The 27,298-nt window shown below is 36.9% G+C and overlaps 1 protein-coding gene across 3 annotated transcripts in view; it reads right to left on the minus strand.

The window, feature by feature from the left end:
* Window positions 1-6: 6 nt before the first annotated feature.
* edil3a (EGF-like repeats and discoidin I-like domains 3a) overlaps window positions 7-27,298 on the minus strand; it is a 121,934-nt gene continuing 94,642 nt past the window's right edge. For all 3 annotated transcript variants that reach the window (XM_024275435.2, XM_024275436.2, XM_024275437.2), the window contains 2 exons: window positions 8,168-8,323; window positions 7-328 (listed from right to left, as the gene is read on the minus strand). In XM_024275435.2, coding sequence (XP_024131203.1) covers window positions 179-328; window positions 8,168-8,323 — 306 coding nt within the window. In that variant the 3' untranslated portion in view covers window positions 7-178. The remainder of the gene's footprint in view (window positions 329-8,167; window positions 8,324-27,298) is intronic.

Here is a 27,298-nt window from a genome sequence, read left to right on the forward strand (position 1 = left end):
AAAAAAAAAAAAAAAAAAGAAACAGTAACCCACCACAACTGAATGCTTATCTTGAAAAATCCATTGGAAATCGATTTCTTTTTACAGGTTGAACAGTTTATCTCTGAAGTACCACATGATGTACTTCAGTATGCCAAAGGGACAGGGAACGGTGGGCAGAGGGATGGAGACGGCGCCGTCACTCCTCCTCAGTGCATCCCAGTATTTCTGCGCGCAAAGTGATCCTGCCGTACCATGACCAGGGCAAGATCCGGACGAGCCGGGCGTAGATGGGCGGATCTATCACGTTCTTTCTGTGTGTGTCGTTGTCAAAGTTCCCCTGGAACACCTGAAAAAAAGGAAATAATCACATTTTTATTTTTTATTTTTTTCCCAATTAGATCATTTTGAATAAATTCAATGGACATATTGTAGCATGAATATGATAAACCATCTGGCAGTTTTCTGAAGATCTGGTTGGCTTTGAATGTTTACTTGAAGACTTAAATGGTCTTAAAAATGTACATAGCTATGCGTCAACCCACAAGTTTTAAAAGTACATTTTCAAGCATTCACAAAGACTTTTCATTGAAAGTGGTCAACTGAGCGCATGTTGCAATGAGCAGTGTGAACGTAGCTTAAGAGTTTCACCCCTAGAGTGAGTGTTCTACTGCTGAAACGATGGGTTTTAATAAGAGAACCACATAAGGCATTAAAGGGAAAATATATATCTATACAGTTTATAACATTAACAAAAAACAATGGACATTTCTGGGTTTGACTCTACATGAATCAAATCATGGTTGACAGTTCATACATAAAAACATATATCTAAAGACTGATATATAATCCCTCTGAAACCAAAGTTGCACCTCTTCTAAGAATCTTGTAATCAGCTTGAAATGAAAAATGTTACAAATGAGTATATCTCCACAGGGAATGCTTCACTTAATGATCTGATCGTTTAAATTGATCAGAGCCCTGTTGTGTGGAATACACAATCAGAGGCCTAAATCCCTACAGGAGCTGGTGGTTAAGATTTCCATTTTTTGAACCGACTGTTGAGTGACTTTCGTTCAGACGTTCTCGGGAGCGTGAGCAGTTTGGCAGAACGGCAGAAAAGACGCTAAGTGGTTTGAGAAAATATTCATAGAGTGAAAAACACATTTTCCAGTCCAACTAGTTTGGTTTAAAAAAAACACAAATTGAAGTAAAATCTGATTAATATAGTCAATAAATGTGCATAACTTTGCATAAAAGACATTATTCCATTTTTTGACTGTAATTAAGTATGTAAATATAATCAGTAGCTATGTAAATCCAAGTAGGGTCTAAGGTACATGAAGTGGGGACTTTGTTCAATAAAATGAACTGTGATGAATACAAACTTTTACCAATTTTGGGCATAAACATAATTACAATAGCAGAATTTAACTGATTTCATTAAAAGACTGATTAGTGTTTAAGTATCACATAAACATGCTCAATATGAGATTATCCCAATGTGCTAATTGACACCTCAGCCACTGCAGATGGAAACTTATTTTAAATCTGGTTTGTGGCGGTAACTTTAATCCTGCCACAAAGCTAAGTCTCCAAAACAATAAACTGTTTGATGCTGCAAACAGCTTTGATGTGAAAATGGCTGATAGCATTCAAGCACGTCATGGATCATTTCACTACCCAGAAGAACGTACTTCCAAACGTCCTCGGGCTATAGGCGATGATGTGGCAGTAAAACTATTATTTACAGAGGAAGTCTGTGAGTTGATTTACTATGTGGATCACTAATTTTAGCAGGAATGTACATGTTCAGAACTATAGATTTGTCTTTTTTATTCCTGCTTGTATGATTTTTTTTTTAAAAACCAGTAAAGCAGGTTTGCTCTTTTATTATTTACTTTATTCGCAGACATCAGCAAGATCACCGTCTTTACAGTCACTTTTTTGCTCATCTTTTTCTTGCTGCACTCAAATCTACCCCAACCTTTTTTCCCAAGTGCACGATGCTTGTAGTCAGAAAATATCTGATGAACAAAACATACATCTCAGCTTTTCACATCTCAGCCTTCAAACAGACAGACATACATACTGATATAGGCTGTGTGCTTTGATTATAGTGAGCCTGAAAATCCACTAATGAAAAAATACATACTTACTTATTTAAAGATCCACTTCAATAAAAATCTTTTTTTTTATGTTTTTAACATGTTGTTGTAGCATTTTCCTTATTATGGAGGACATAACTAAAATAATTTAAAACTAAAATTGTGTTTCTGAGTGTGGAGCAGATAAAAACACGTAGTTTGGAAAATATTTCAGCAGGAACCGAAATGGGCAAGCTGTTAAAAAAAAAAAAAAGTCTATCTGCTCCGCTCCAATTCTGATTCCTCCACTTTGGAGACAAACAGACACATTAACCTCTTGGTTTTTCTCGTCTAAACTGGCATCTGGGTCAAATCTGTATATTTTTATCCAGCATTGCTCACCGTTTCTGATGCACCGACGATGTTAGTTTGGAGTTGTGAGTTGCTATACGCTAGTGGGAGAGAGTGTAAAAAAAGGGGTGATGGGATATCAGAGGAGGCTTACTTTCACGCCAACAGTCCTGACCACAACTCGGAGACAAATTTCTGATGAACTCCTGCTCCTCTGCAGAAAATTTGTCATAATCCTACAACACTTTCGCTATAAAACGTTACAGCTTCGCTTTTTGTTGGGTCATTTTTAACCTGATGTAATATATCCAATAAAAAGCATAAAATAGATCAAAATACGAAAACACATGATACATTAGAGCAGTTTTATTTTATTTTCAACTGTGGTTTATGTAATGAAAAGAAAAATAAAAACATAGAAAGATCCTAAAAAAATACTAGTACAAAAATTAAGAATTTGAGAAGAAAAAAATACTAAAAAAGAAAAAAAAAAAAGGTGATACAGGAGACTCGGCCTTTGGTCCACCCATTCCTGGAACATGTGAGACTTTACCCAGAGACCAATAACACTCAGAAAAATGCAACATATTGAAAATCATATAAATACTTGTGCTCGGGTGAAAATCACCCGGTGATAGTGCTCTAGGGTTAAAAAATGATACAGGTTTTTTGATTTTGGCTAAAAACCGAATAATCCTAACTGAAAGACCACTAAGAACAATTTCACAACAGATGAAAGTATAGTTGGAGAGGAACTTGAAAAAAAGTAAAAAAAATAAAATACAATTAATATTAAATTTAAAATGGTTGTTTAAAAAAAGATAATTTTCACTTACAAACTTTAGTTTTATCTCCAAATTAAGATGTGGCTAAATAATCTATTTACTTGTGTATTTCTACCTAACAGAATTGTTTTTCTTGAATTCTTTTGAAACCTACCATGTGGTTTAGATTAAACATGCTGCTTTTATCTCCCTTGCTTCAGTGATTGCCTCTTCAATACACAAGTGTCAACACAACACATCAACTTGATCTACATATGTAGTTAGTGGAGCCACATTGTGGGCAAGAGTCCTGTTCTTATTGCTGCTCACTGAGCTGAGCCTGGTCTATTTTGTTTAAGCAATCATCTGGAAACTCTGCAAACTCCTCGTCTCATAATGTGTGACACTATGAAAGCATTCTTTTGATATATAAACATGTGCATGTTTTCATTTAAACATGTTGTTTTTAAATTGCGTATCACTAGTACTGACAAGTGCCATCGTAATAAATACAGACAGACAGACAGAAGCTGGACATCACAGAACATAATCTTTTTTAAATGTGACAGTGGGGAGCGAAAAACGTGTCACATAGCTGCTGTGCTGTCAGTTCTGACTGTACCGGGGGCCGGGCGCCATGATAGCGTGGCACAGGAGGCAGGATGGTCATGAAACATGCAACATGTAGGGAAATGAGAGGGACCATCCTCTGCTGTCAGAGGACGTGTGTGGTGCCAAAAACCATGTGTGTAAAACAGACTCTCTGGAGCCGGATGAAACTCGTAATGACTGAAAAATGTTAAGAATAAAGCGAAAAAAGGCGAGGATGACCTTGACAGAAGTGTTCAATGAAGAGATTAACACATGACCTCATATAAAACGTTTTTGAAATTCCTTGATAATCTGATAAATATTAATGTGACTGACATGTTTAATGCAATACCTCAGGTAAAATAATAAAAAATCCCTTCCTTAAAATTGCAAAACATTTATTACAAACTAACAATGAAAAGTGTTTCAAACCACTTTAAATGTTTTCCATTGTTGGTGTTTTTCCACTGATTGGACTTGCAAACATGTTGAGTTTGAGCAGCTTAGCTGAGAAGATTTCGATTTAATGAAGAGAAGCAGGCAGCTGACTTCATACGTCCCACTGCAGCTGCATTATAATTGAGGAAGCTACTGCAGATGTAGCCAGACTCTTGATTATTTTTCCAGGCAGCCGCTGTGTTTGGGCGACAGAAGACAGGCGAGTGACACGAGAAGCTACATGCTAATATGCCACTTTTTTTTCCCCTTCTTTTTTGCAACTGAAACACTAAACTGTGCTCGCCAGAGCCTCACTGTTAGTGAAGCAGCACATAAAAATAGTATGCATAAAACTGAACTACTTTAGCTCGTCCAGTTCAAGAGGAGGGAATAATAAAAAATGGTCGGCGTTGCAGTTTCAATTCTTTGGGGTCATTGTATATCTAAAAATCTCCACTGCTGAGGGCGCCACATTATAGGAAGCATTAGAGACACCTTTTGGAAAACGATTTATCAACAGTTTTTGTACTAAAGTGCAAAATGAAACATTTTAGAGTCAGTGGAAGTTTTTAAAAATAAAAATCCCACTTATGAAAGACTAAAAACAACCAATAAAGTTGAGAGTTGTATCGATTCCATCCACTGGTCACAGACCCAAGCAAGAACAGGGCTGCAGGATGAGTGTGACTACAGTGCGAAGAGTCAATAGGATGAATAATGAAATGTTTAAACAACAGGCGTCACTGTTTGTTGTTTTAGCTACGTGTGGTTATCTGGGATTTTCAGGAAGAGGCAAACACGGGACTCTATAGATTTTGCAGCAGGATTGTTGAGCATGCCGCTGTGCCTGCTTTGACAACATATGTATTCTGACAGAGCCTCCTCTCTCAATCTAGATGTAACTGCCTGCAGCTTCTGCCACACAGGAGCTGCGGGGGGAAGCTGAGAAGAATACTTACAAGCTTCCACTACTGTGTTTTCGTGAGACAAACACACACAATGTGCACACACTCATAGTATATCAATGCCAAGTCAAGCATTGTGCAGTGGCAGGAGGAGCCTCAGGAGTCTAAGAGCCAAATGTGTCCTCTAGCCTTAATGGCTGCTTCAGTTGTAGAATGAAAACACCTTGAAGAGCCATTGTCTATATCTAAACAGCTATTTGCTGTTTTTTTTTTTTTTTTTTTTTAGGGGGCATTCAACGTTTGGCATAAAGCAGTTACAACACAGGGCAGAATATAGACTAAAAGACTGTAACACAAAAAAGGAAAATGCATTAAATCTTTACATTGACCAGGAAAAAAAGGAAAAAAAAAAGACAGCAGTTCCCCGAGATGTCAACAGAGCTTTTCAAACACGCCATGTCACTCCAGCACTTTCATTGCTGAGATTGCTTGAGTGAAAAGCGTGCTGAGCAAGCATTGACTGCAGGCCAAAGATTCTTATAGCAGTCATAAACTTATCAAGTTACTAGACGAAGCCTCGGTGGGGTAAAAAATATATATTTTGTGTCGGCTGCAGCCCCACGAGCAAGAAGGAAAAGTGCACACATTTATTTTAAAGCAACACTGGATCCACTAAAGGGTTCTTAAAAAAAAAAAAAAAAGAAGAAAAGATCGATGTCATTGTGTTGGTAACACTTTATTTACTAAGCTTGTTTGATTTTGAGCAATGGTTACTGTGATTAATTAGTTGTATTCTTCATTGGTTTATTATATGAACTGTGTTCTTTTGACCATAGGAGCTTCTTAAAGTCCAACTACATTTTTTTAATGTAAAATCATTCCCAGTGTACCTTTAATTATAGTTATGACATTTTTAGCCAAAAAAGCCTATAATCTACACATTGGCAGTAACTCATTAGAAATTTTCCTCTGACCGTTGGCATATAAATTAGCACGTTATAATCCCAGCTTGCCTTTGTTTACATGCTCTCCCGTTAGCTCAAAACTCCACGCAATCACATGCTAACATTAGCGTAGCAAATAAATGACGAGTAATATTGTCAATATTTTTGAGCCAGACTGCAGCTCAGATGCGGAAAATGAAGAGATTAGTGGATCTTTATGTCTGCAAGTGGATGATTTAGAATTGTAGCGGAGGAGGCAGTTGGTGTAACAAACTTGAGCTTTTCAAACCGCGGGTTTTCGTCAGCTCATGATCCATCAGGATTTGGATTGAGAAATACTCAAAAATGCAGTATTTAATATAATCATTAAGATAAGGTCAAAAGAACATGCTAAAAACATAGAAAATACAATTTTCATTGGAGTGGGTCTGTAAAGATCTCTGCTGGTCTGAGCTTCCTGTCCTGTTATTTGTGCTCTCATCACTACTATCACAGATAAAGTACAATTTTTTGCACTATAAGGCACACTTAATTTTTTTTTTTTTTTCAAACAAATGACAGTGCGCCTTATGATCCAGACAGCTTATATATAGATTAATTCTGGTTGTGCTTACTGATGTTGAAGCGATTTTGAGATGTACACACCACTCTTTCAAACTTTGAGCCTTTTTTTCCTTTTTTTTGTGCAAGTTCCAAACTAAATTGATTATGCTAAAGCAGATAATGTGTACCAGTGTGACTATTTTGTTTATTTTTACGCGTTACCAACAAGGTTGGGAGATATTATGAAAATGCCAACATGGCTAACATGTAGAAGTGTTGGATAGTTTTTTTTTTACTTGTTATTAACAAGGTTGTGAGTTAGCGTAGTCACAGTAACGTCCATTTTAGTGGTATCAGTCTTTTTTGTGTGTTGGGAGTTACAGGTACTGTGAGTACACTAACTGGGCTAACAAATACATTCTAGAATTACTGGACTATTTTCAAACTTTTGTCTTTTATGACAAAAGTTTGAAAATAGTCCAATAGTTGACGGTGCGCCTTATAATGTGAGGCACCCTTTAGTGCAGAAAATGACCTTTTTCCTTTTGAGCTTTACATTCACGAATTAAGAACCCAAAATATTTCTGGAGAAGTTTTTATTTTTTTAACAGCTGAAGAAAAAAAAACAGAACACAATCATTTATGTTCAAAGGTTGGAGATGATTGACACAAGTGTGAAATATGAAAGAAAGTTATATAGAATTCTGAGCAATGAAAAAGTTATAATCAAAATTTTAACATTGAATTTTGTTCTAAAATGTTCATGAATAAGTGACAGAAGACTTTAAAAACTAGCACTATTTTAATGCCCCTGAACTTTTTTATTCAGACCTTCTATGAGTTAAGTAGTTGAATATATTATGAATTTTCACCCTTCAGTTATAGTGAGCATATTTCCATTTCCAGTTTGCCAGAACAAATCAGGAAGGAATGGTTTTTGAATGAAGTGGAACCATTTTGGCTCATATGCTTTGATTAAATCTTAATTTTCCTATATGTTTTTAACATATTTTACACAAATGTATGTATTTTTTGTAGCGTTATGCAATGACATATTAGAATGAGGGCTACCTATCAGCAGAAATGCGCTGCTGCAGCTCTGCCTCTGTTGTAGGCGACTGCGATGGAAATGTGCACTCCGTTGAAGGGGCTGTAAACAAGATTTTCAGCAAAGCACTGACCAAGCCAGCTTGACAGTGAGGTCTTATCTCATTCCAAACCAAGCAGATGCAACAGAGGAGACCAGCCAGGGTCTGTTTGAGTCACAGATAAGAAGATGCTGAAGGTAAGTGGAAACAAGAAGCAGACAGGCAGCTCCCAAAATTGACACCTTTGCAGTAAATTCCTTTTTTCTACATTTACTTTTCACGTGTGTGTGGTTTTAATGGCTTTTGTGGTCTCCAGCTCAGACGTTCACAACTGAATGGCTGAGTGATATTAATTACAAACATTCCTCACAGTTTTCAACGTATCATTTCAACAGAAAAAAAAGGATTTTTAAGAAGTGCTCATAAGTAAATTAACTTGTTATTAAAATAAGGGTACATGTCAAAGTCTGTATTTACCTTGTCTTTTCCTTGTTTCTCATCTTGATACACATTCCACCGCTCTCCATCGTTACTGTAGGCGATTTTGTACGAGCCGACAAACTGGACATGGCCGAAGTCTTTGGCTCCCTGGGTGATGATGCCAGTAACCTTGGTTGGCACAAGCAAGTCCACCTAATAGAAAAATAAATAAAACAAAAAGTAAACAGAAAGCGAAAAGCAAAACGGATAACTTCAGCAACAACTCGGCTCACTTTCCACAATTAGGCTATTTATCATCTTTTTGTTCCCTCTTTTCATGTCATCTGCAGATTTACTGAATAAAGACATTGGATGTAAGTCAAGTCAGTTTCAATTATTCACAGAATATTGAACAACAAGGCTAAGTCCACAACCTCGCCTCAGCAAAACAGAAACTGCACGCTGCAGCAGCTTCTGACACTCTCACTCCTCCATTTGGGTTAATTTTTAATAGGATCTCATTTGCTGCAAACAATTTACTGTGCAAGGCTTCTTGGCAGTAAACATGCAAACTGCTACATTTATTGACATTTTTGTGTTCATTTATGCTTTATTTTTTGGACAAGGACTCAAAGCAAGTGGTTTGAGACTAAAATTAATTTGGGCTCAATCCCATAATGCATTAGAGACAGTGTGCGCGTGTGACTCCAAGGCATGGAGAATATATTCTGTCATTATGTCTAAGCACTGGACGTTTTTTCTTACTTATTCGTTGTTTTTATGAAATCTTTCTGCAGTGCTGAGGACTTAAAATGAATAATACATGTAAACACTCCAAAACAGAAGTTAAGTGGAAGTCATTGTATGCACAAAGCAGGCACGGAATGTAAAGCACATCTTGTATTACCGTGATAAAGATTTTTTTTTTTTAAATAAACCCCTCTTAATCACTTAATAAATGGTGGCAACACATGTGCATACATGCTTGTAGGATGCTTCTTGAGCTTTGTACGACTAAAATTATGACTTTTTTAAAAAGTCTGACATATGGAAAAACACAAACTCATCAACTAATTGTACGGTCACAAATACAACTGCCAATGGATGATGGGGAGGCATCACTAGAATCTTTAAGACTTCATGCTACCACCCAATTTTTTGAAAATCGTTGATGTGGTCATGAATGTACAATTTAAGAAATTTTCTATTTGCCTTCATGACCTTCTTTTGTTTTAATATATATATTATATATACCGTATTTTCCGGACTATAAGTCGCACCCGAGTATAAGTCGCAGTAGCCAAAAAATGCATAATGAAGAAGAAAAAAACATATAAGTTGCTCCGGAGTATAAGTCGCACTTTTAAGAGAATAGTCCAACATTTATGGACAAATTCAACAAGCCCGACGTAACGTTGCATTTGACATCAAATGCGATTCATGCATCAAATTCGAGTCCGCTGCCTCTTTTGATGTGCGTCTAATTTAATGCTCAATGCTTGTCCAAAAATGTGTTCATAAACTAGACACTCCCATTGGAGAAGCTGTCTGAAGTTTTTAGCCTCATCGATACATGATGGAGGCTTTGGCTGTTTATCTCGTTTAAAATACACAGAAGATACGGATGATGTTGAGAGGTTAAGTTATTTATTTTAAAGAACTCCACAAAAGCATCTATAATCATCTCTCTATTCTGGGTTTGGGACAGCAGTTTTTTGTCTTTTTCTTACGGCGATCGTTACCTTCTAGCCTGCAGGAGCTGCATCTAAATGACAGTTTTTATCTGCTCTTCTGTCTGTTTATAACCCAGTTTGATGGCTTGTTGTCCCGCATTAGTCCAAGGAGAGAAAAATAAAAACAATAATAATAATGTCTTGATGCAAATGAGAAAAACATCATAACATCCATGAGGAGAATGATTAGATTATCAGGAACGTTTGTTTTGAACGCAACTTCTTCTTCTGCGTTTCTGTCCGCTGACAGCAGTAGATACTGATACACAAACCTACAGTGCCCTCTAGTGGTTGTTATTGGGAATAACCACCAAAAGGCAACCGGTTTAAGTGGGGAAAATAACAAATATATGAGCCTACTTATGTCTAACAAAATCACATATAAGTCGCTCCCGAGTATAAGTCGCACCCTTGGAAAATCTATGAAAAAAAGCGCGACTTATAGTCCGGAAAATACGGTATATATATATATATATATATATATATATATAAAGAACCTAGCATCTTTCAAAATGTGATTTTTTTTCTCCTAATGTTTGACAGACGCTTCAATAACTTATTTTCAAAATAAAAGATGCTCTATGCCAAACGGAATCCTCTCAGTGCAGCTCTAGATGCTTTTAGCCAATTGACGTGCAGCATTATATAGTATGTACTTTTAACTCATAAAAGATCAAACTTTTTTACCAAAGTTTGGCTTTGCAAATAAAATCTTTGCATTCTGGAGGTAGCGTTAAGGAAACAAGACATCTTCAGGTCAACAGGGATGTAAAAACCTACATAGTTTGTTATCTATGTACACCTCAGCCATCAATATTTAAATTTAACAAATCTAAATTAAATACATTTCAATTAAGTAATCCTTACTTGAAACAATTGCTATTTTAATTTTCATTTATTTATTTATTTTTGTTATTTTTCTCCTCTTTGTCCTCAGCAGTCTTACACTGCTGGCTTTTGTTATTTTAGTTTGGGTTTGGACCTTGGTAGTCTTGGTTTGCGGGCTTCGTTTATTTGTTTTCTTTAGGAAGTTTTGGTTATAGGCACCTATTAGCAGGGATCTGCTGACTCCAACGGTCGACATGGCTGGATCAGCAGCCTCAGTCTCTCTGAGTTATTTCATGTTTGGTCAAAGAGCCACAATGGAGACATTAAATAGCCACATGTAGTTCTGGAGCCGCAGGTTGCAGACCCCTGGCCTATTCAAACTTTTTGTTCAAGAAAATATAAAAATTAATTGAACTGTGATATTAACATTTTAAACTTTCTATGAAAGAGTAACTCACTGTGAAATTTGATCTCAACACAGGACGTTAATATATCTTGTTATTCTGGAAATAACATTACAGGGCAGCTCCCAAATTGATTCAGCAGCTAAGAATATCAATAAGAAATGGCAAAAATTAAGCATTTTTTCTGTTTAAAAGGAGTTATTGAGTCTGAACTTTTGTTCATTAGATGCTTTTAACAAGCAAAAATAAAACAAAAAAGGTCCATCAATGCATATTAAGTATCACCTGATGTGCTTGTTGAAGCATACGATCCCTTCGTCCATCAAGTCAAGGCCACCAAAATGTAGGAAGTTAAATTCACTGCTCATATTCTCTTCAATGTTCACTCTCTGTTTAGCTGATGCAGCACTGAGGGTAATTTTCCCAAGATGCATATGAATCCTTTCAAACAACCGCTCACTTATTGAGGCAATAATGTCCCCACAAGCCTCCTTGAATAGAAGGGACCAGGAGAAAACTGTGACAGGAGCTGTTTGGTAGATTCAGAAGGCCACGGCACCTCGCATTGGGAGACTTTGATTATGCTCCAGTTGTGGAGCGTTGAGGTAATCTCATTCCACCCAAGCAGTCAAGTCTGCCACCAAAACAAAGGCACGCTTGAAGCGAAACCTGTAATTGCTGTCACAGGTAGCGGTCAAAAAATACGACCGCCCCTAGCGACGCCGGCTCTCAGCACTTTGATGGCCCAAACTGAATTAGGAAGCACGGTAAGCTTGTTAAAGCAAGGTCTTTCCTCCAGTCTCAACCCTCTGTTATTTTTCCATCTCACTTTCAACCCCATTTGCTCTTCGGTCTGGTTTTAAGCGAGACAAACTAGGAGTACGTGTGATTCCTGCTGCTCTTTGAAAGCACGCTGTGTAAATACCTCAAAGTGAGAAAAGGATCAGTTTCAGGGATTTGCTCACTTTGTCTGAGATTACCAAACAAGATTAAATTAGTTTTAATCTTGGCTCATATTCCTTACATAAAAAAGCTGTAATTTTGAACTTGTTTAACTACCTATTTGCACTTATCTTTATGGCAGAATGCACGAGTGCAATGTTTATGTAGGTTTTCCAGGCAAACACTTCTGGCATCTCTCCTCATTAGGACACGACTCTGTGAGTAAATCTCTAAAGTTGCTATTTGAAGTGGCTTTACCATTATAGGATAACAAAAACATGCAGCAAGAGGAGGCTTTTAAGGAGCCCAGTTGCCTTTTTTAATGAAGACAGTATATGCATAAATAGCAACCTGCTAGCATTTTCCCTCCAGCTGTGCTGATTTTTCTGAAAATGATGCAAGATCATTCAGCCTGCCCAGCCTGATGAAAGGGTAAGAGAATAATCCCAGTGTTCTGTATATTTTATGGCTCGCAATTCACAACCGAGAAACAAATCCACACATCTTCGTTGGGGAGCAATTAGGATTTAAATGTTTTTGAGCTAAATATCTCGATATGACATTTTATATTTCACAAAAATCATGGTTTAAAAGGTACATTTGTAATTGTAAGTTGGATTTTGCAACAGTTTGGTTCAATTTTGTGTCTTTGGAATGAGTTGAGAATGCTTGGTTTCAGAAAATATTTGATTCTTCCCAACAGATTACCAGTGCAACATATAGAAGGCTTGGTTTTCACAGCATTTACTCTGAGATGTTTGATGTTTCTTAACTGTACTAATAGTTTTTGTGTTTCTTTATCTAATGATATTTATAACACTCTGCAGTGGATGCAGTTTATTTGTTGATTGAACATGAGTCTGTTCCAAATAATGTTTTACTTCTAATATAAAACACAGATACACACAAATAAGGACATAAGGAAAGCTGTGGTCATTTTAACAAGACTGCCTTTTCTCCGCATTTCCATAAAACCATATTCTTATCAGTAAAACTAACTGCATGGTAAATAAACTCAGAGATAGCAAAATGCATTTGGATAGCAATCAGAGTTATTCTCTCTGTTTTGCAATACTGCAGCAGTGGAAAAAAAATGTCTACATTTTAATATGCATACAGAGTTTACTGAGAGGTAAGAAATTTCATGGTGAAGTCTAAAATCCTCTCCATATATTTACATATTTCCCTTTTCTATCTGAATGAATGAAGGTCTCAACTCAAAACAGTAAAACAGAAATATATACTTTCAGCTAAAGGCAGAACGTTACCCAGAGGTTGGGAGTGGATATGGCAAAGCGCTTGATTTCTGATTGCAGGATTGCAGGTTTGGTTACCGTTCTGACCGCCCATGTTTGTCAAAGTGTCCTTGGGCAAGACACTGAGCATCATGGGAGTATTGAAACTTTGCTGTCAGTGGTGACTGAATGTGTGGAGGGGATTGTGACTTCAGAGCACTTCTGGACATTAAAGAAGGTAGAAAAGCACAATTTAAGTATTTACAAATCACTCGGAACAAAACAGTTTGAAACACACTGGGAGGTGATTTAACGAAAACATTAGTTACCATACAATGTGTGTGTTTTGAGCTGATGCAAAACTGAAAATTAGATTACACTATCATACAACCTTGTCAAAGCCTAAAGTTGTGTTGAGAGCACAAAACACAATATGTCAGTTCTCTTTTATCTATGGTAAGCTTTTAAAAATCTACTGCAGGTTTTATTTTTCATCATATGTTAAAGTTGTTAACATTGTACATCTGATGTTGTCAAGCTGAACAAATCCTTTTCTGTACTACCACTTTCACATGGTCTCCATCATGTAAAACCAGCATAAGGTCTCGTGAGGGCTTTGCAAAAAAAAAAGAAAAAAAAGAGCAGGACCAAAGAAATAAAATGACATTGAATGGAGCTAAGTTCAGGTAGCATTTACTCGGGGGAAATTAAACATGCAATGCAATTCAGAATGAATTAAGAACTTCATTCTATGTGTCAAGCATAGTAAGAGTGGCACGGGAGTCAGCTGTCTGCAGCCTGTCAATACTTTCAGTTCATTAATTCCATGCTTTAGGCCTATGTCTTTAAGCAGTTACACAATCCCTTGGGTTCAGGGCTCTGCATGTTTATACACTGGCAAGTTTAGATGGGCAGATTTAAACGCCTGCTGACAAAAACACAAAGTTACACAGATGTGAATACCAAGACGGAGACAGAATACTGTATTAAAGATGAGTTTTATCTTCACTGAATTCCATTTGCAACAACTTTTCCATGAAGTGTCAAATCTCGCAGCTCTTTGAATAGATATTTGCATTTCACATGCTCACTATAATATAATGTTACCAACCAAACAACTTGAAAAATGTCACCCAAAATGACATAAAAGAATAAAAGTTAAAAAAAAAGAGGTTCAAACAGGTTTTAAAATATGAAAAAAAATGCACTTTAGTTCAATGCAATCCTGCATTGGACTGACAAACTGTTCAAAGTGTTCCCTGTCTTTGCCTTACAGTAGCTGGGTGGGCTCCAGAATTCACATCACCCTTCAAGGAAATTAGCAAAAATGGATGGGCGGATGCATGATCCCAAACCATTGAACAGACCAACAGGAAGTCATTCTCTTGACTGGTCCTGCAAAAATGACCAGTTTGACAAGCAGAAGTAGCAATGGGAAGGCAACAAAGTGACACTCTCAGATTCTGGTTCTAAGCTAGTAGTAAAAAAATGTTTAAAAGTGATTTCCAGCCAGCTTTTAGACAGACTTTAGCCAGTTCACACCACACGCCTGTACTGGAGCTGTCAGAGAATTACTTGACAGCTAATAACTTTTCCACTCGGCAAGTCACCCTATCTGCATTACTGCTGTTGGGCTGCCAAAACACAGAATAACAGATTCAGTTACACGTCTCTGACTGACTTTGTGTTTAAACATTGTCAGCCACATAACACAAATTAATGACATTCACTTTGAACGTACTGTGACACAAGAAGGTGGGAAATCACCAGGAGAAATGGCGTTCACAGAAGGTTACCAAAGTGGAAAACGCATCACATTGACTGACATGTGCTTAAATTAATTGGATCAGCCCATCGCATTTAGCATTTTTTTGTATAATTTAACATCCAAATTAATTAGGCATGCTTACACTGCATAACAAGCAAACAAATCACATCTGTTGCATTTTTTTTTGTTATTTGGATTTCTGTAAAAGATGGGTTTTCTCCAGGCAACTTTCTTCCACAGTCCAAAAAAAAGCTTCATAGATTAATTGGTGACTCTATACTTGTTTCATAGGTGTGAACATGAGTACTTGTGTTTTGTGTTTTTCACTGTGATGGACTCAATGCTCTCTTAGACACCTTGCTGTCACTAGGCTCACAATGAATGCTTTTGTAGTTTGGTCTTTACATTTTGTGCAAAACTATAAAGCCACTCAGCAATCATGCAGCAGTAAATCAATCGCAGACAGACTTAATGATTAATAAAAGTATCTTATGTTCTGCCCTGATCACAGTCCAGACTCAATCCTGTCTAAACGGATACATTGGGTCATGGTCTGTAAGTGGTTAAGGTTTTTCTATACAACAGAGAGTCATGGAATCAAACATGACAGCAAAAAAACAAAATGGGATAATTTTCTCAACAAGAACTTGTATGTAAAACTTTCTTTAATGTGATTTGATAAGTTGCAGTGTGAGGATTGTTCCCTTTTGTTTATTCTGAAGCTATGTTGTCCTGGTTTAGTCTTTTTTTGTTTGTCCTACCCCTGTCGGTCACACCAGATTCAAGTTGATAATCAACCACAGCTGTTTTCCTTTCAATTAATTACCATCAGTGTATTTTATTGTCTTCTTTCCAGGTCATTTGTTACCGTAAACTTACTACTTTTCCAATTTGGTTTTTGGATCATTCCAATTTGAATTATAAGAAATCATCAGTTTTGCCACACACCAAGTTGTCTATGATTTTCTCTGCATAAGAGATTGTATAAAAGAACTGGACTGAGCATGTGCAATGGCACTCATACTCCCAGCTCCAGTGAAAGGAAGTCAATTCAGTCATCATTTTTATATGAACATCCTCATTTGGAGTCAGATGAGGCTAGTCAGCAGTGATTGTCTGAGTCGGTCTAAGTCAACGTTTCCATGCAACCACTCTCTCCAATCAGGAGTGAGTTTGCTGGAAGTTCATACCCCGACCAATCAAATGGACTCAGGAGAATCTATTTAACATTTTGAATGTTTAGGTAGAGCAGACACCACATGATTTTACTAAGGCATCTGATTGGGTAGCTTAAAACTCAATTAATTTGAGTTTGACAAAAAGAAAAACATGTTAAAAACATATAGTAGAGAAAGAATGGGGATTCTTACAAATATAGTGACTGTGTAACATCGGTTTATTTCTCAATAGAAGTCCATGGGATTTTGGCTATGTGAAGCCAGCAAGTAGCTTACTTCCTATTTGGAACTTGGTCTAGTTCTCGGATGTTCATACAGTAATAAAAAGTAAAAATGTCTTCTATATTGCTGACTGTTCTATCTCTTTCAGTTCTGAAACTGTTTATTTCTCCCAGTATTTCCCTATATCAGTCAAACACACAAACACATAGTCTACTTAAAAAAAAAAGAAAGAAGAAGAGTTCTGCCATCCTTGGAATTTAAATGTTCTCATGGTCATACAGAACACACACAGTCAATCTCCTCTCTAACACATTTTGTGATCGGTGTTATTCCGCGGGACTGATGGCATGTCAAAAGGTATAAATGCCTGCTGAGCTCTCACACAGGGAATGGAAGATGTGTGCACATTCTGAGCTTGCCTCGGAGCATCCAGCACAGAAAAGGCAATGTAAGAGCGGGAAACACCATAGAGGGGCCAGCGTGACACTAAAAACACTCCAGCATGAATTTAAACACTTTCTTCTTCTTGAAATTTGAATTGTATGCACTGATGTTGAAAGCACAAGGTGTGAAATCTAAGTCCAATGCAGCCGTCTGCATGAAGATAGACCTACATGTGGCTTGTGTGGTTCTGTCATGAGAATAGATGCGTTTGCCACTGATAAAGATGACTTGTTTTGGCAAAGCGTTGCAAGAATCATCCAGCCAGAGCATATCTTGCAGCCAAAAGGCTGTGGATATAAAGGAGGGCTAGCTCCGTGCAGTAACTCACTCTGAACTGCATACCCATAGCAAAACGCACAAATCTGAAAGCCAAACACGGTTTGAACATTGCTATGCATTTACCATCCTCCCCCTTCCACTCTGCTATTCCTCACTTCAGTTTCATGCCAGGACATTTGCATATGTACCCATATGTAACAGAAATCTATCTCATTCATATTTTTTTTTAAAACTGCAAAATCTCAGTCAAAACAAGCCTTTTCCATCATTCCAGTATCTTGCTCAAATGTTGCAAAAACAGTTTTGAACTATCTCTTGTGGGAATTTAATGAGCCACATTAAGGATCCTTCTTGATCTTGAAGATCCTGTTTTCACAGAGCTGATGTAGAATGGTATTCAGCGTTTGATCGTGATACTGAGCTCAGCTTTTCGATGTACTGGGCTTTTTTTTGCAATAGCTTTTCCCAACTTTTCTGACCTCTTCAGTGTCTTCAAATAAACACAGAAAACATTGAAAGTTTCTCTGCTTCTGCTTCCTTCTTGTTGAAATAGTGTTTGATCTACATATCCTTCGAATGGCAACTGTCCCTAATCAGCATTCAGCTCCATGGTATCCATACGCCATGGCTCTGATCACTCTTCATTCATACGTATTCAGGGTCACTGGGTTTGCTGGGTCGGGCTCAGACCACAGTAATGAAAGCATAATCCAAGTCTGCAGCACTTTGAGTTGCAAGAGTGAGCACCAGTTTCACTGATTTTACCATCTCGTAGAGCTAAAACCATCAACCTGCAGACAAAATGACACATAATAGATGGAGTTTTTTGGTCTGCAAGGCAGCTGGCAGCTTGCCATAAGTCAAGCTGGGCAGGAATGAAGTCCTGCTGACCAGCTAACTATAACCCACTGCTTTATTCTCAAAAGCTTTGGGTTTATGCACTGTATTGAACAAACTGCTCTACAATCCTGTGCAATGACAATGCTTCCTGCTGTGGGGGCTTACAGGGTTGCACCTGTGGAGGAAGCAGTGGATTAAATGGAAGTCAAGTTCTCTGAGTGTGATCATATCTCTCATGGGACTGCGCATGAAGGTGCTGTTGGCAGTGTCAGAAAATGACTTAACCTGCCTTTAATAATAGATACTTGTGTATGTAAATGACTTTTGTAAAAAAAAAATAGTGTTATGAATAATAAGGTTGTGATAGTATGAAATGCTTCAAACTACGTTTACACCAGGCTAGGAAATGAGTGTTTAAGCCGCAACTTCTATGTAGAAGCGTATATGCCCTAGTAACCCTTGTTCTATTCTAAGTATGTTGGGACGTTGGGAGTGGGGTCATCTGGTCATCATATATCAGAATAGAGCTGCGGAAGGAATAACCTGGAACAAGATTCGGGATATTTGCACCGCTTTGACATATCGCACCAATTCTCTTCCAACTAGGACTACATGGGCTTGTATTGAGTAGCAATAGTCCTAAGCGCAATCAGGAACCTGTGGTCAGTGGGTTCTTCAATGAGCATCACATCCCTGGTGAGTACACAATATTAAACAGTCTGTAATGTTGGTCTGAGTTATAGGCATTGACAGGCGCTTTTAGGGTTCTTTGTTGATTCTTGAATTATATTTCCCTTTTTGATGCTTTACATTTCATTTTATTGCATCTACACCTCCTATTTGTTAGTTTTCCCTTTTTTAAAACCTGCTATGCTAATAATATCTACAAGGTTACAACAACTCTGTGCAAACTTTTTTTTTTTCATAGTCTTTTGGTTCTCCCTTTACAATCTTTATGCCATATTGGAAATATTTTCTTTTTGTGACAGTTTTTTTTGTCACTGCCTGTTTTTCTAATGTTTGTGTTTCATTTTCGGACTGTGACATTCTTGTCCAGCAGTGGCCTTGGTTTGTCATTTTAATATTGATTTATTAAAGTCATTTCTGTCCCCCATCTGTCTGCTTTTGCCTCTGAACACGTATTTGGGTCCCCATTTTTACTACTCTACCTCATAGTGTGACTCATGTGGGAACAAGAGTACTGTATTTTTTTGTTTATTCTTTCTATTCCTATTGCAACAGCTATACAAGACCACCAAAGAGAAACAAATTCCAGCTCCAGCTCTCTGGCATAGGTGAACATTAATTTGGTAAAACACCATGATCTATGCTCAATACTTTTTAAAGGTCTTCTTTTGCATCAGTGCCAGTAATGTAGTCGAAAAAAAATAAAAAGTATCATTTTTTTCTGTAAAATATAATCACATTGGAGAAATTCCAGAGCAGCTCTCAAAGTTTCTTTACATGCTCTATTGGCAGGCAATTTAGAGGGTATATTCAAGAAATAATAAGGTTTCAAGAGCATAACTGGATAACATGTTCTGAATTTAACAAGTCTTCCTTGGTCAAAGTCATTCATGAAATCAACCTGGATAGATATTCGACTAGAGGCCACAGTTCTCAAACAGATGAAGCCTTACTTCAGCATGTCAAGTTAAGTTTGCAGTGTTGCAGGAGCCACTGAGGAGAATTGGCCATGGCAAAAGGAACAGGAAAGAAATCAACCATGGTGCCCGGGATCATTTAGAGTCACAGCAGCAAGTAAAACAGCACACCGAACCAGCCAGGTGTTTCCCACATTGGTATGACTGAAGTGAGGCAGCCTGAACCAGATGTGTGAAAAACGGCCTTGACAAGGCTCTAGACATTGCACTTAGGGGAAACACTCTGTTTAATGTTCACTGTGAGTAGACATCTGATGGGCTCTCAGCGATAAAAAAACTCTGCAATCTGCCTCCATCTGGGATTTTGATTGAAATTGGTAACTCTTACTGGGAAAACGAAATCAGCTTTTTTTATTATAGGGAGTGAGGATACAAAGAATATTTGGCATGGCGTTCAGCATTCTCTCATTGAGGACAAAGACTTACAAGGTCACCCAACAAACAAGATTTCAAAATAAAGCTGTGTGGATAAAGGACTTCTGCAATTACCTTTCATCATTTCTCATTTTTCTCTCCACATTTTCCACCACTTCTGGAATATAAAAAGTCTTCATCAAATATGTACTTGCAACTAACATGGATTTTTGTTGCTTCTCTAATTTATTATTATTAGTTATTTTAAAGCATCTATATTTTTGCCTTTTCATAGAATCAGTTTCAACAAAACACCAATTAAATTATATTTATCAACTTTGATATTTGGTGTAACTTAGGCTGATCATGAGTTTAGTTTATACTTTGCCTTTTGATAAACAGAGTCTCAAACATTTTTGAGGGGTAAAATTTGAAAAAAAAAGAAGCAAAACATGACATGAAACATCATTATTAGTCAAATGTTTCTATTGTTTAAAATGATTGTGTGCCGTTTTTATGATAGCTTGTCAATGCTGTGGCATTAAAAACCCACTCCAATTTTACTCTGGAAAAGAAAAAAAAAAAATGTAGAATTTTGTAGAATTTTTCTAATGATGAAGGACATGAATAATCAAAGTTAAGCTTAAGAATTTTTATTTTCAAATTCAAATGTTATTGTTTCCTTGTAGAGGTGAAGGTGAATAGTGGTCACAAGGGTGGATGGAAATTGTATTAAACTATGGGAGGTGTACTTTGGTGATATCTGATACGATGGTTTAATATTATTATGGAAATGTTATTGTTGATACGGTTTCTGGGATTACTGACATATATAATTTGATAAGAATATTATTACCGGTAGGTCTTATACTTAGATAAATGACTATAGCAACCCTCTTTCATTGTTAAGTTATGCATATTATAGTGGGGAAGATATTAAATAAGTTTGCTTCTTTCCTTCCTGTTTCAAGCATTGATTGTTTAGTTTATATAATGAAAAGTAAAGATATCAAAGAGGTATAAGGATGTATACTGTCTAAATCTAATTGTGACTTATTTTTGGTTATTTATATATGTTATATTCCTATGTTGAATGAATTTTGCTCCTAAAACAACTAATAACCTCAAACTCAAATTGCTTGGAATCCAGAGCAAATAAAAAATATGCAGTTGGAAAAATCTAGTAGCTATGACGTATCTGCTACAATCAGCAGGTCACAAGCTCTGCTCCATTCCGATGCATCCATTCGTAGACAAATAGATCCATGTACGGCTTGAGTTTCTTCATCCGAGCTGGCATCTGGATCATAACTGTATGACTGGATAGCTCCAATATTACTCGCCATTTTTGTTGCACCAGTAATGGTAGCTTGGGGTTGTGAGGGGCTGTAAGCAGGTGGGAAAGCGTGAAAAGATACAGATGTTTGGAAGCAGAGGCAGGCTTAGTACTAGCAAAGTCTCACCCACTACTTCTAATGAAGTACTGCCACTCTGCAGAAACGCCTAAGAAACATCACAGATCTCTTGATTTTGACTAAAAACTACATGAATTAATGAAAAGACCACTGGGAATGATTTTACAATAGATCTAAATATGATGACTTTGAATAGTATTTGCTGCCTTAATATACACACAAACATAATAATATATAAAATCACAATTTTTATATTTTTTATTTCTTTTTTAACTGTAGTAAAACAGAAAGGCTGTATTAAATCAGGCTCTAATCTTTCAGTGGTGCAGCACAAATACATTTTACTGGATGCCCTGCTTGTCACAAGAGAGCTCTGACACATTCTGACTCCAAAGATACAAATGCTCAACACAGTGGACCCAATATGAGCTACACTGATTTCAGATCTGGCACATTCACGTCTGACAGTCCCTGCAGATCCTGCGATTACAGCAGGCGCTGCAGCAGACTCATGAATCAATCATCCCCCAGATAAAACAGATGAATGTAACCTGCGTTAGCTTGGAGGGACCGCGGCAGACAGAGAGAAACAAGGAAAAGGTTGTGGTGTTGAAGGATAAGGAGGCTTCCTGGGATTATGAAAACCAAATAATTGTTTTACACCGAATTCGGAGCTGTGCGTTGAAGAGTTGGAGGGAGGGAATGCCAAAAGTCCCCACTCTAAAAAGAGAACCAGATGGATTTACAAATCCTTTACAAACTTCACTGGGAAGCTAATTGATTCAGCATACTAGCTGCAGGGAAGCAGAATAGAACGGAGGAAAGAAAAGGCCATATTGAGCGAGATTAAATTTAGGTTCTGGAAATAATTCAGTAATGAAATTGAAAATAGGTCTGACTTCAAATTAGAGCAGATTCTTTCTAAGATTCTTCCCAAATTCACGGGCATCGCTTTTAAGAAAACCATCATAAACATACACATATAGTGCACCTATTATGTTAATGCAATTTATTAAAAAAATGTTTGCTAAGATGTAGATGTTAAGCTTGAATTAGAGCAAAATCTAAAAGTGAAAACAGCTGGTTTTAAGACTGAGCTATGCTAATCTTGAAATCATATTTCATGAAAATTCAGGCAAATTTAAACATATAAGCTCACTTTGATCTGTGTGTTGAAAGCGAATCAAGCAGCTGTGTGTTGATAGTTAGAGATTTATGACTGATCAACACCAATGTTCAGTCAACTGTACCACAGCAGTTTGTTGCTTTGGCCTTTTCAAGAGTGTAGAAACGTTGGAAAATTCAAAGATGTACATGTCGCAACAGTTTCATCAATATGGATCTATGAAGTAGAAATATCAGGTCATCTTAAAACCATCTCTAGATATTTTAAAAACAGGTTTACACGAGTAAAAAATCCAGAAATTTGAAGGAACAGATCATACACAGCTTAAAGAAAAGCATTTTAAATCTTCTATTATACAGTTCTTTTTATTTTAAACACTGGGAATTAAAATTAATGTTAAAACAAATATTTGTGGTATTTTTTTAAAAGATAGTTGGTCTGAAAAGGAACCAAAAACAATTAGAGCACATATTGCAGAATTGCATTTTTACTATGTCTGCTCAATAAATAAACACATTAACACACTAACAATTTTGTAAGGATTTAACACAGAGATGATGAATTTCGGTTTTACAGTTAAAAGGTTGGGCCTACATTTTTTTTATACAGCTAAAAGAGTGTTTTGCATTATTGTAAACATTTGTAAAGATAAAATAAAACAAAAGGAAAGCAACTAAAAATATAGTTTCAAAGTTCAAGTTGGTAAATTTCTCCTCGACTGTCGCTTTTTGCAAGGGGAGGGAAAATCTAGACTCTTTACTAAATAGACTTCTCTTAAGCTGTAGAAGGAGCTAACACAATCAGGTGAAGATTAAACAAACTTGTATCCTGAAGAAACAATGTAAGGAGAGGAATCAGAATCAGGAGAGCCACACGGAGAAGCTCCAATAAAACATTTATTTTATTTATTTATTTTACTTGGTAATGTAAATCAATTAAAAAGATGAATACTAAGAATTAAATGTCTTATTTCAGACTCTAAGTCAGTTACTTATATAACTATGTGACCTTAAATAGCTCCATATATTCTTGTAATTCAATGCAGAAATATTTTCAAAGACTTCCAGCTGAATGTGGTTTTTCTTTCATGTTAAGTCACTTAGGTTATTAACTTGCAAGCTCTAAAAATGTTTGCATCTCATGCGGCCTGTGTTCTTCCCACTGAACGCAGCAGACATCAGCTGGAGATGCTGCCACTGTGGCATTCCATTTTTTTTCTTATTAGTTTAGCAAATAAACTTAGCTACAGGCGCTATTGATTCCATTTTTGTGTGTACCTTAGCAGGAAAAACACTGATAAAAAAGCAGTGCAGCAGGTGAAAAACAGAAAACCATTAGAGGATTACTTAGGGAAGTACGGTAGAGGTGGTTATACAACTAAAACCAGCTCAAAATACTTTTATATTGATAATTAAATGAATAAAAACCACTGGATAGATTTTTTTTTAATGGTGGGAAATATTCAAGGGCATAAAATGAAGTTCACCCTTTAAATGTTCCCAAACGATTCATTTAGTCCCTTCTCTATGTGAGCAACTACCGGAGAAATACTGGTCTGTTGTTCTTGAAATAAAGGCTTTATCATTGCTTTTATAGATAATCAGAATGCCACTTTAATCCCTCCATGCTACAATGGCTCCACTCCCTCACAGGAAGCTTTTTTCTGCTTTGCTGCATAAACACCGAGAAAGGAAGATCAGAGTTTGAATGGAACAAATTAAAGCTTTTCTCTTTTGAAGGCGGCTGAAAACAAATACCAACTTAATTCCATCGATAGCGAGAAATAGAGTTTGTTGTCAGCGGAGCTGCATTAGGAGGAGAGATTTGATTAGTGAGCTGTGCTGGGCAAAGCTGGTGAAAAGATAATACCGGTTTTGATTACATCCAATGCGTGTGCACAGGTACTGAGCAGGAATCAATCCAGCATCACATCACTGAGGCGGTCGCTTTTTGATCTGAACGGCCCCACGTTCCCGCCCTGCAGTCTTGTCTATCACCGACAATCAGGTTAAGTGGAAGCTGCAGAGTTCTGGAGACATCAGCGTGACTGGAGTGAAAGTTTACGGTGATGGGGAAGACATCCTGCCTGGTTCTGGTCGGGAAAGAAGGAAATCAATTAGGTAAGTGAAAAGCTGTCAGAGTGGGCTGCAGCTTGTTTAGTGTGCAGATGTGGTAGCGGAACATGTCTCCGTCTACCTGCTGTAAAGTGAATTATCATAATCAGCCTGTGCTGCTGAGAGAGAGGCTCCAGAAAATAGAAGGGGTGAGCCTCAAATGATTCTTGACCACCTGACAGACAGTCCACAGTTTGTCAGGCTGATGGACTCTGGTTGAAAAAAAAAATGGCCAGGAGCACCTGAGGAGACAAAAACTTTCCTTTACCCTTCAAACTTTCCTTGTTCTCAGGGATGACTGTGGATTATTGGAGAACCACAGACACAATTTCTATCCTGAGGGAAGATGTCAATGTATTGTAAAAGTTTAAACAGCTTTCTTCTATCATGGAAGTGCAACACTAAAAGTCTTTAGCAACAATGCAGACAAAAGAAAGGTTATATTCTTTACGTTTTCTTGAAGTTGAAGAATTCCAACCAGCAATGAAAAGAAACTAAACCAATGATTAAAAAGGACACGCTTCATTTAAATACCAACAAATCTGAATGCTGCATACAGGTTGTCCAAGACGCTCTTTGCACAAAGCAGTTTCAGTAAAAGGGCTTCTTCAGGTCTGCTTTATAAGGTAACACAACAGTGCTGACTCCACTCTTGGCCCAGATTTGAAAAATGCAAAAAAGGGGCGGGCTGAGCGGGGGAGGTGTGGTTTGGATCCATGGAACTTCCTGTGGAGGTTGAGGATTTTTCTCTTCCACCTTCTCCTGATTCAGGTGCTCATGGTTCAGACCAAAGAGGACCCGCGTTTCAGTGGTGAAATGACACTTGCATTAATAAAGGCTCACATATTAGGCAAACAATCCTGAGTGAAACGTTCATTGTAAATCCATCACCAGGATGGAGTTCTCCGGATTCAAAGCCAATTGGACTAAACTACTGTTGCCTAACCAAGTCCACCTAAGCCCACCAGAAAGTTGCGCAAGCCAGTAGATTTATGACAGCCTAAGGTAATACACCTACGAGCCATGCTAAAGCTAACACGACAACGACTGACTGTTACAGAATCAAAGATGGGCGGGGCTTTTCAACTGGAGCTCAGGGCATGATGACGTGAAACTTCTGAAATGACGTGGGACTTACGCCAGTTTAACAATAACAAAATCCAACCATAATATCTGTTTTGACCTGTAGGGGGCAGCACACAGATGTTTTTTTTACTATAATTTCAGGAATTAAACAAGTTTATTTTAAATCGTCAAGAAATTACCAATGACCAACAGACAGCAACTTTAAAGCCCCATTTATAGAGGTCAACAGACAAAAAAATTTGATTTAGTGTTTGGTTACCCTTTTTTTTTAGATGTATAAATTTACTCTTAATTATTTTCTTATATATATACATATACATATAAATCATATAACGTATTATAGATTTCTTAAACAATCTACCAGAATAAGTTTATGATATTAACTATGTTTTTCAATATGCAGTCTTGAAAAAAAGTTTATAAAATACATTGTCTCACTTTTTAAAAACATAAAACCAAAGACAGCCGTCAGTGTTCACCAGCTGTCTTGAACATTATTCCTTTTATTTAGGGAGTTTTCCTTTCAGAATAATATGTAGGAGAAATTCTACAATATTTATGACATCTATGGTAGTTTTTTTTTTTTTTTTTAGGACTAATCATAAAACTTACCTGACCACTTCTTTATATGAAAATGATCTATTTATGGCTGATTATATTTAATATAGTTTTGAACAAAAACATATTTTGATGCTAATGTCATGTTGTACCTTTTGAGAACTGTTACAGACTTTTCTCTTTAAGGGTGTTTTATCGTTGCAGCTATGTTAAAGGATGACTGAGTGCTTGACATTTTAATTAGTCTGCTGGGAAATGTAATTTTGTAAGGTACTCTAAGAGTATTTGAGCTGAATAGACAAGGTTCTTTGTGAAGTGTCAACATGCCCCAGTGCTTTATAAACTACAGGAAAAGAGTAGAGTCAGGGAGTGTATCGATTTAGTTTTCTTTTCATTTCAAAGGGGTATTATTCATTCTTCTGTTATGTATTTCATTTAATTCAAAAGTTTTCAAAGTCTGACAGTTCTCTCTTCAGACATAAGGTAATAGCATCAATGCATAATTTTTAAACTTCGGATAGATATTATGAGGCAGAATTACAAAAATAACCCCTAAAAAGTTGTGTTTATTATTTATGATATTTGGTTTAGAATGGGTAAACAGGATTAACAACAAAAGTATTAATTCCAGAGTACAGCTTTTTTTCTCATTAAAAGGAGGAAAATGCTTTTATCGACCATCTAAAACACTAAGTGTTGAAGCTTAAATAAAAAAGGCTTCAAGTGCCATTTTCTATTTTTAGCACCATAGGATTAGGTTACATTTCTATATCATTATTTGAAAAATGAACCATTTTCCCACCAGTAAGACTCACTTTTTCACACTGCTCTAAGAAAACTGTATGTCATGTAAGCGGTGTGTTTTTTGCTGAACATAATTAACTCACTTCAGCTGTCCTGACTGTGACTTGCTGCACCTCTTGCTGTTTCATTAGTTAATTTGTGATTTTCCTTTTGGCTGCTGAGTTCTAGAAATCCTCTGCCTCACAAATTAAACT

This window comes from Oryzias melastigma, linkage group LG9 (genome assembly GCF_002922805.2).
Source record: "Oryzias melastigma strain HK-1 linkage group LG9, ASM292280v2, whole genome shotgun sequence".
Lineage (NCBI taxonomy): Eukaryota > Metazoa > Chordata > Actinopteri > Beloniformes > Adrianichthyidae > Oryzias > Oryzias melastigma.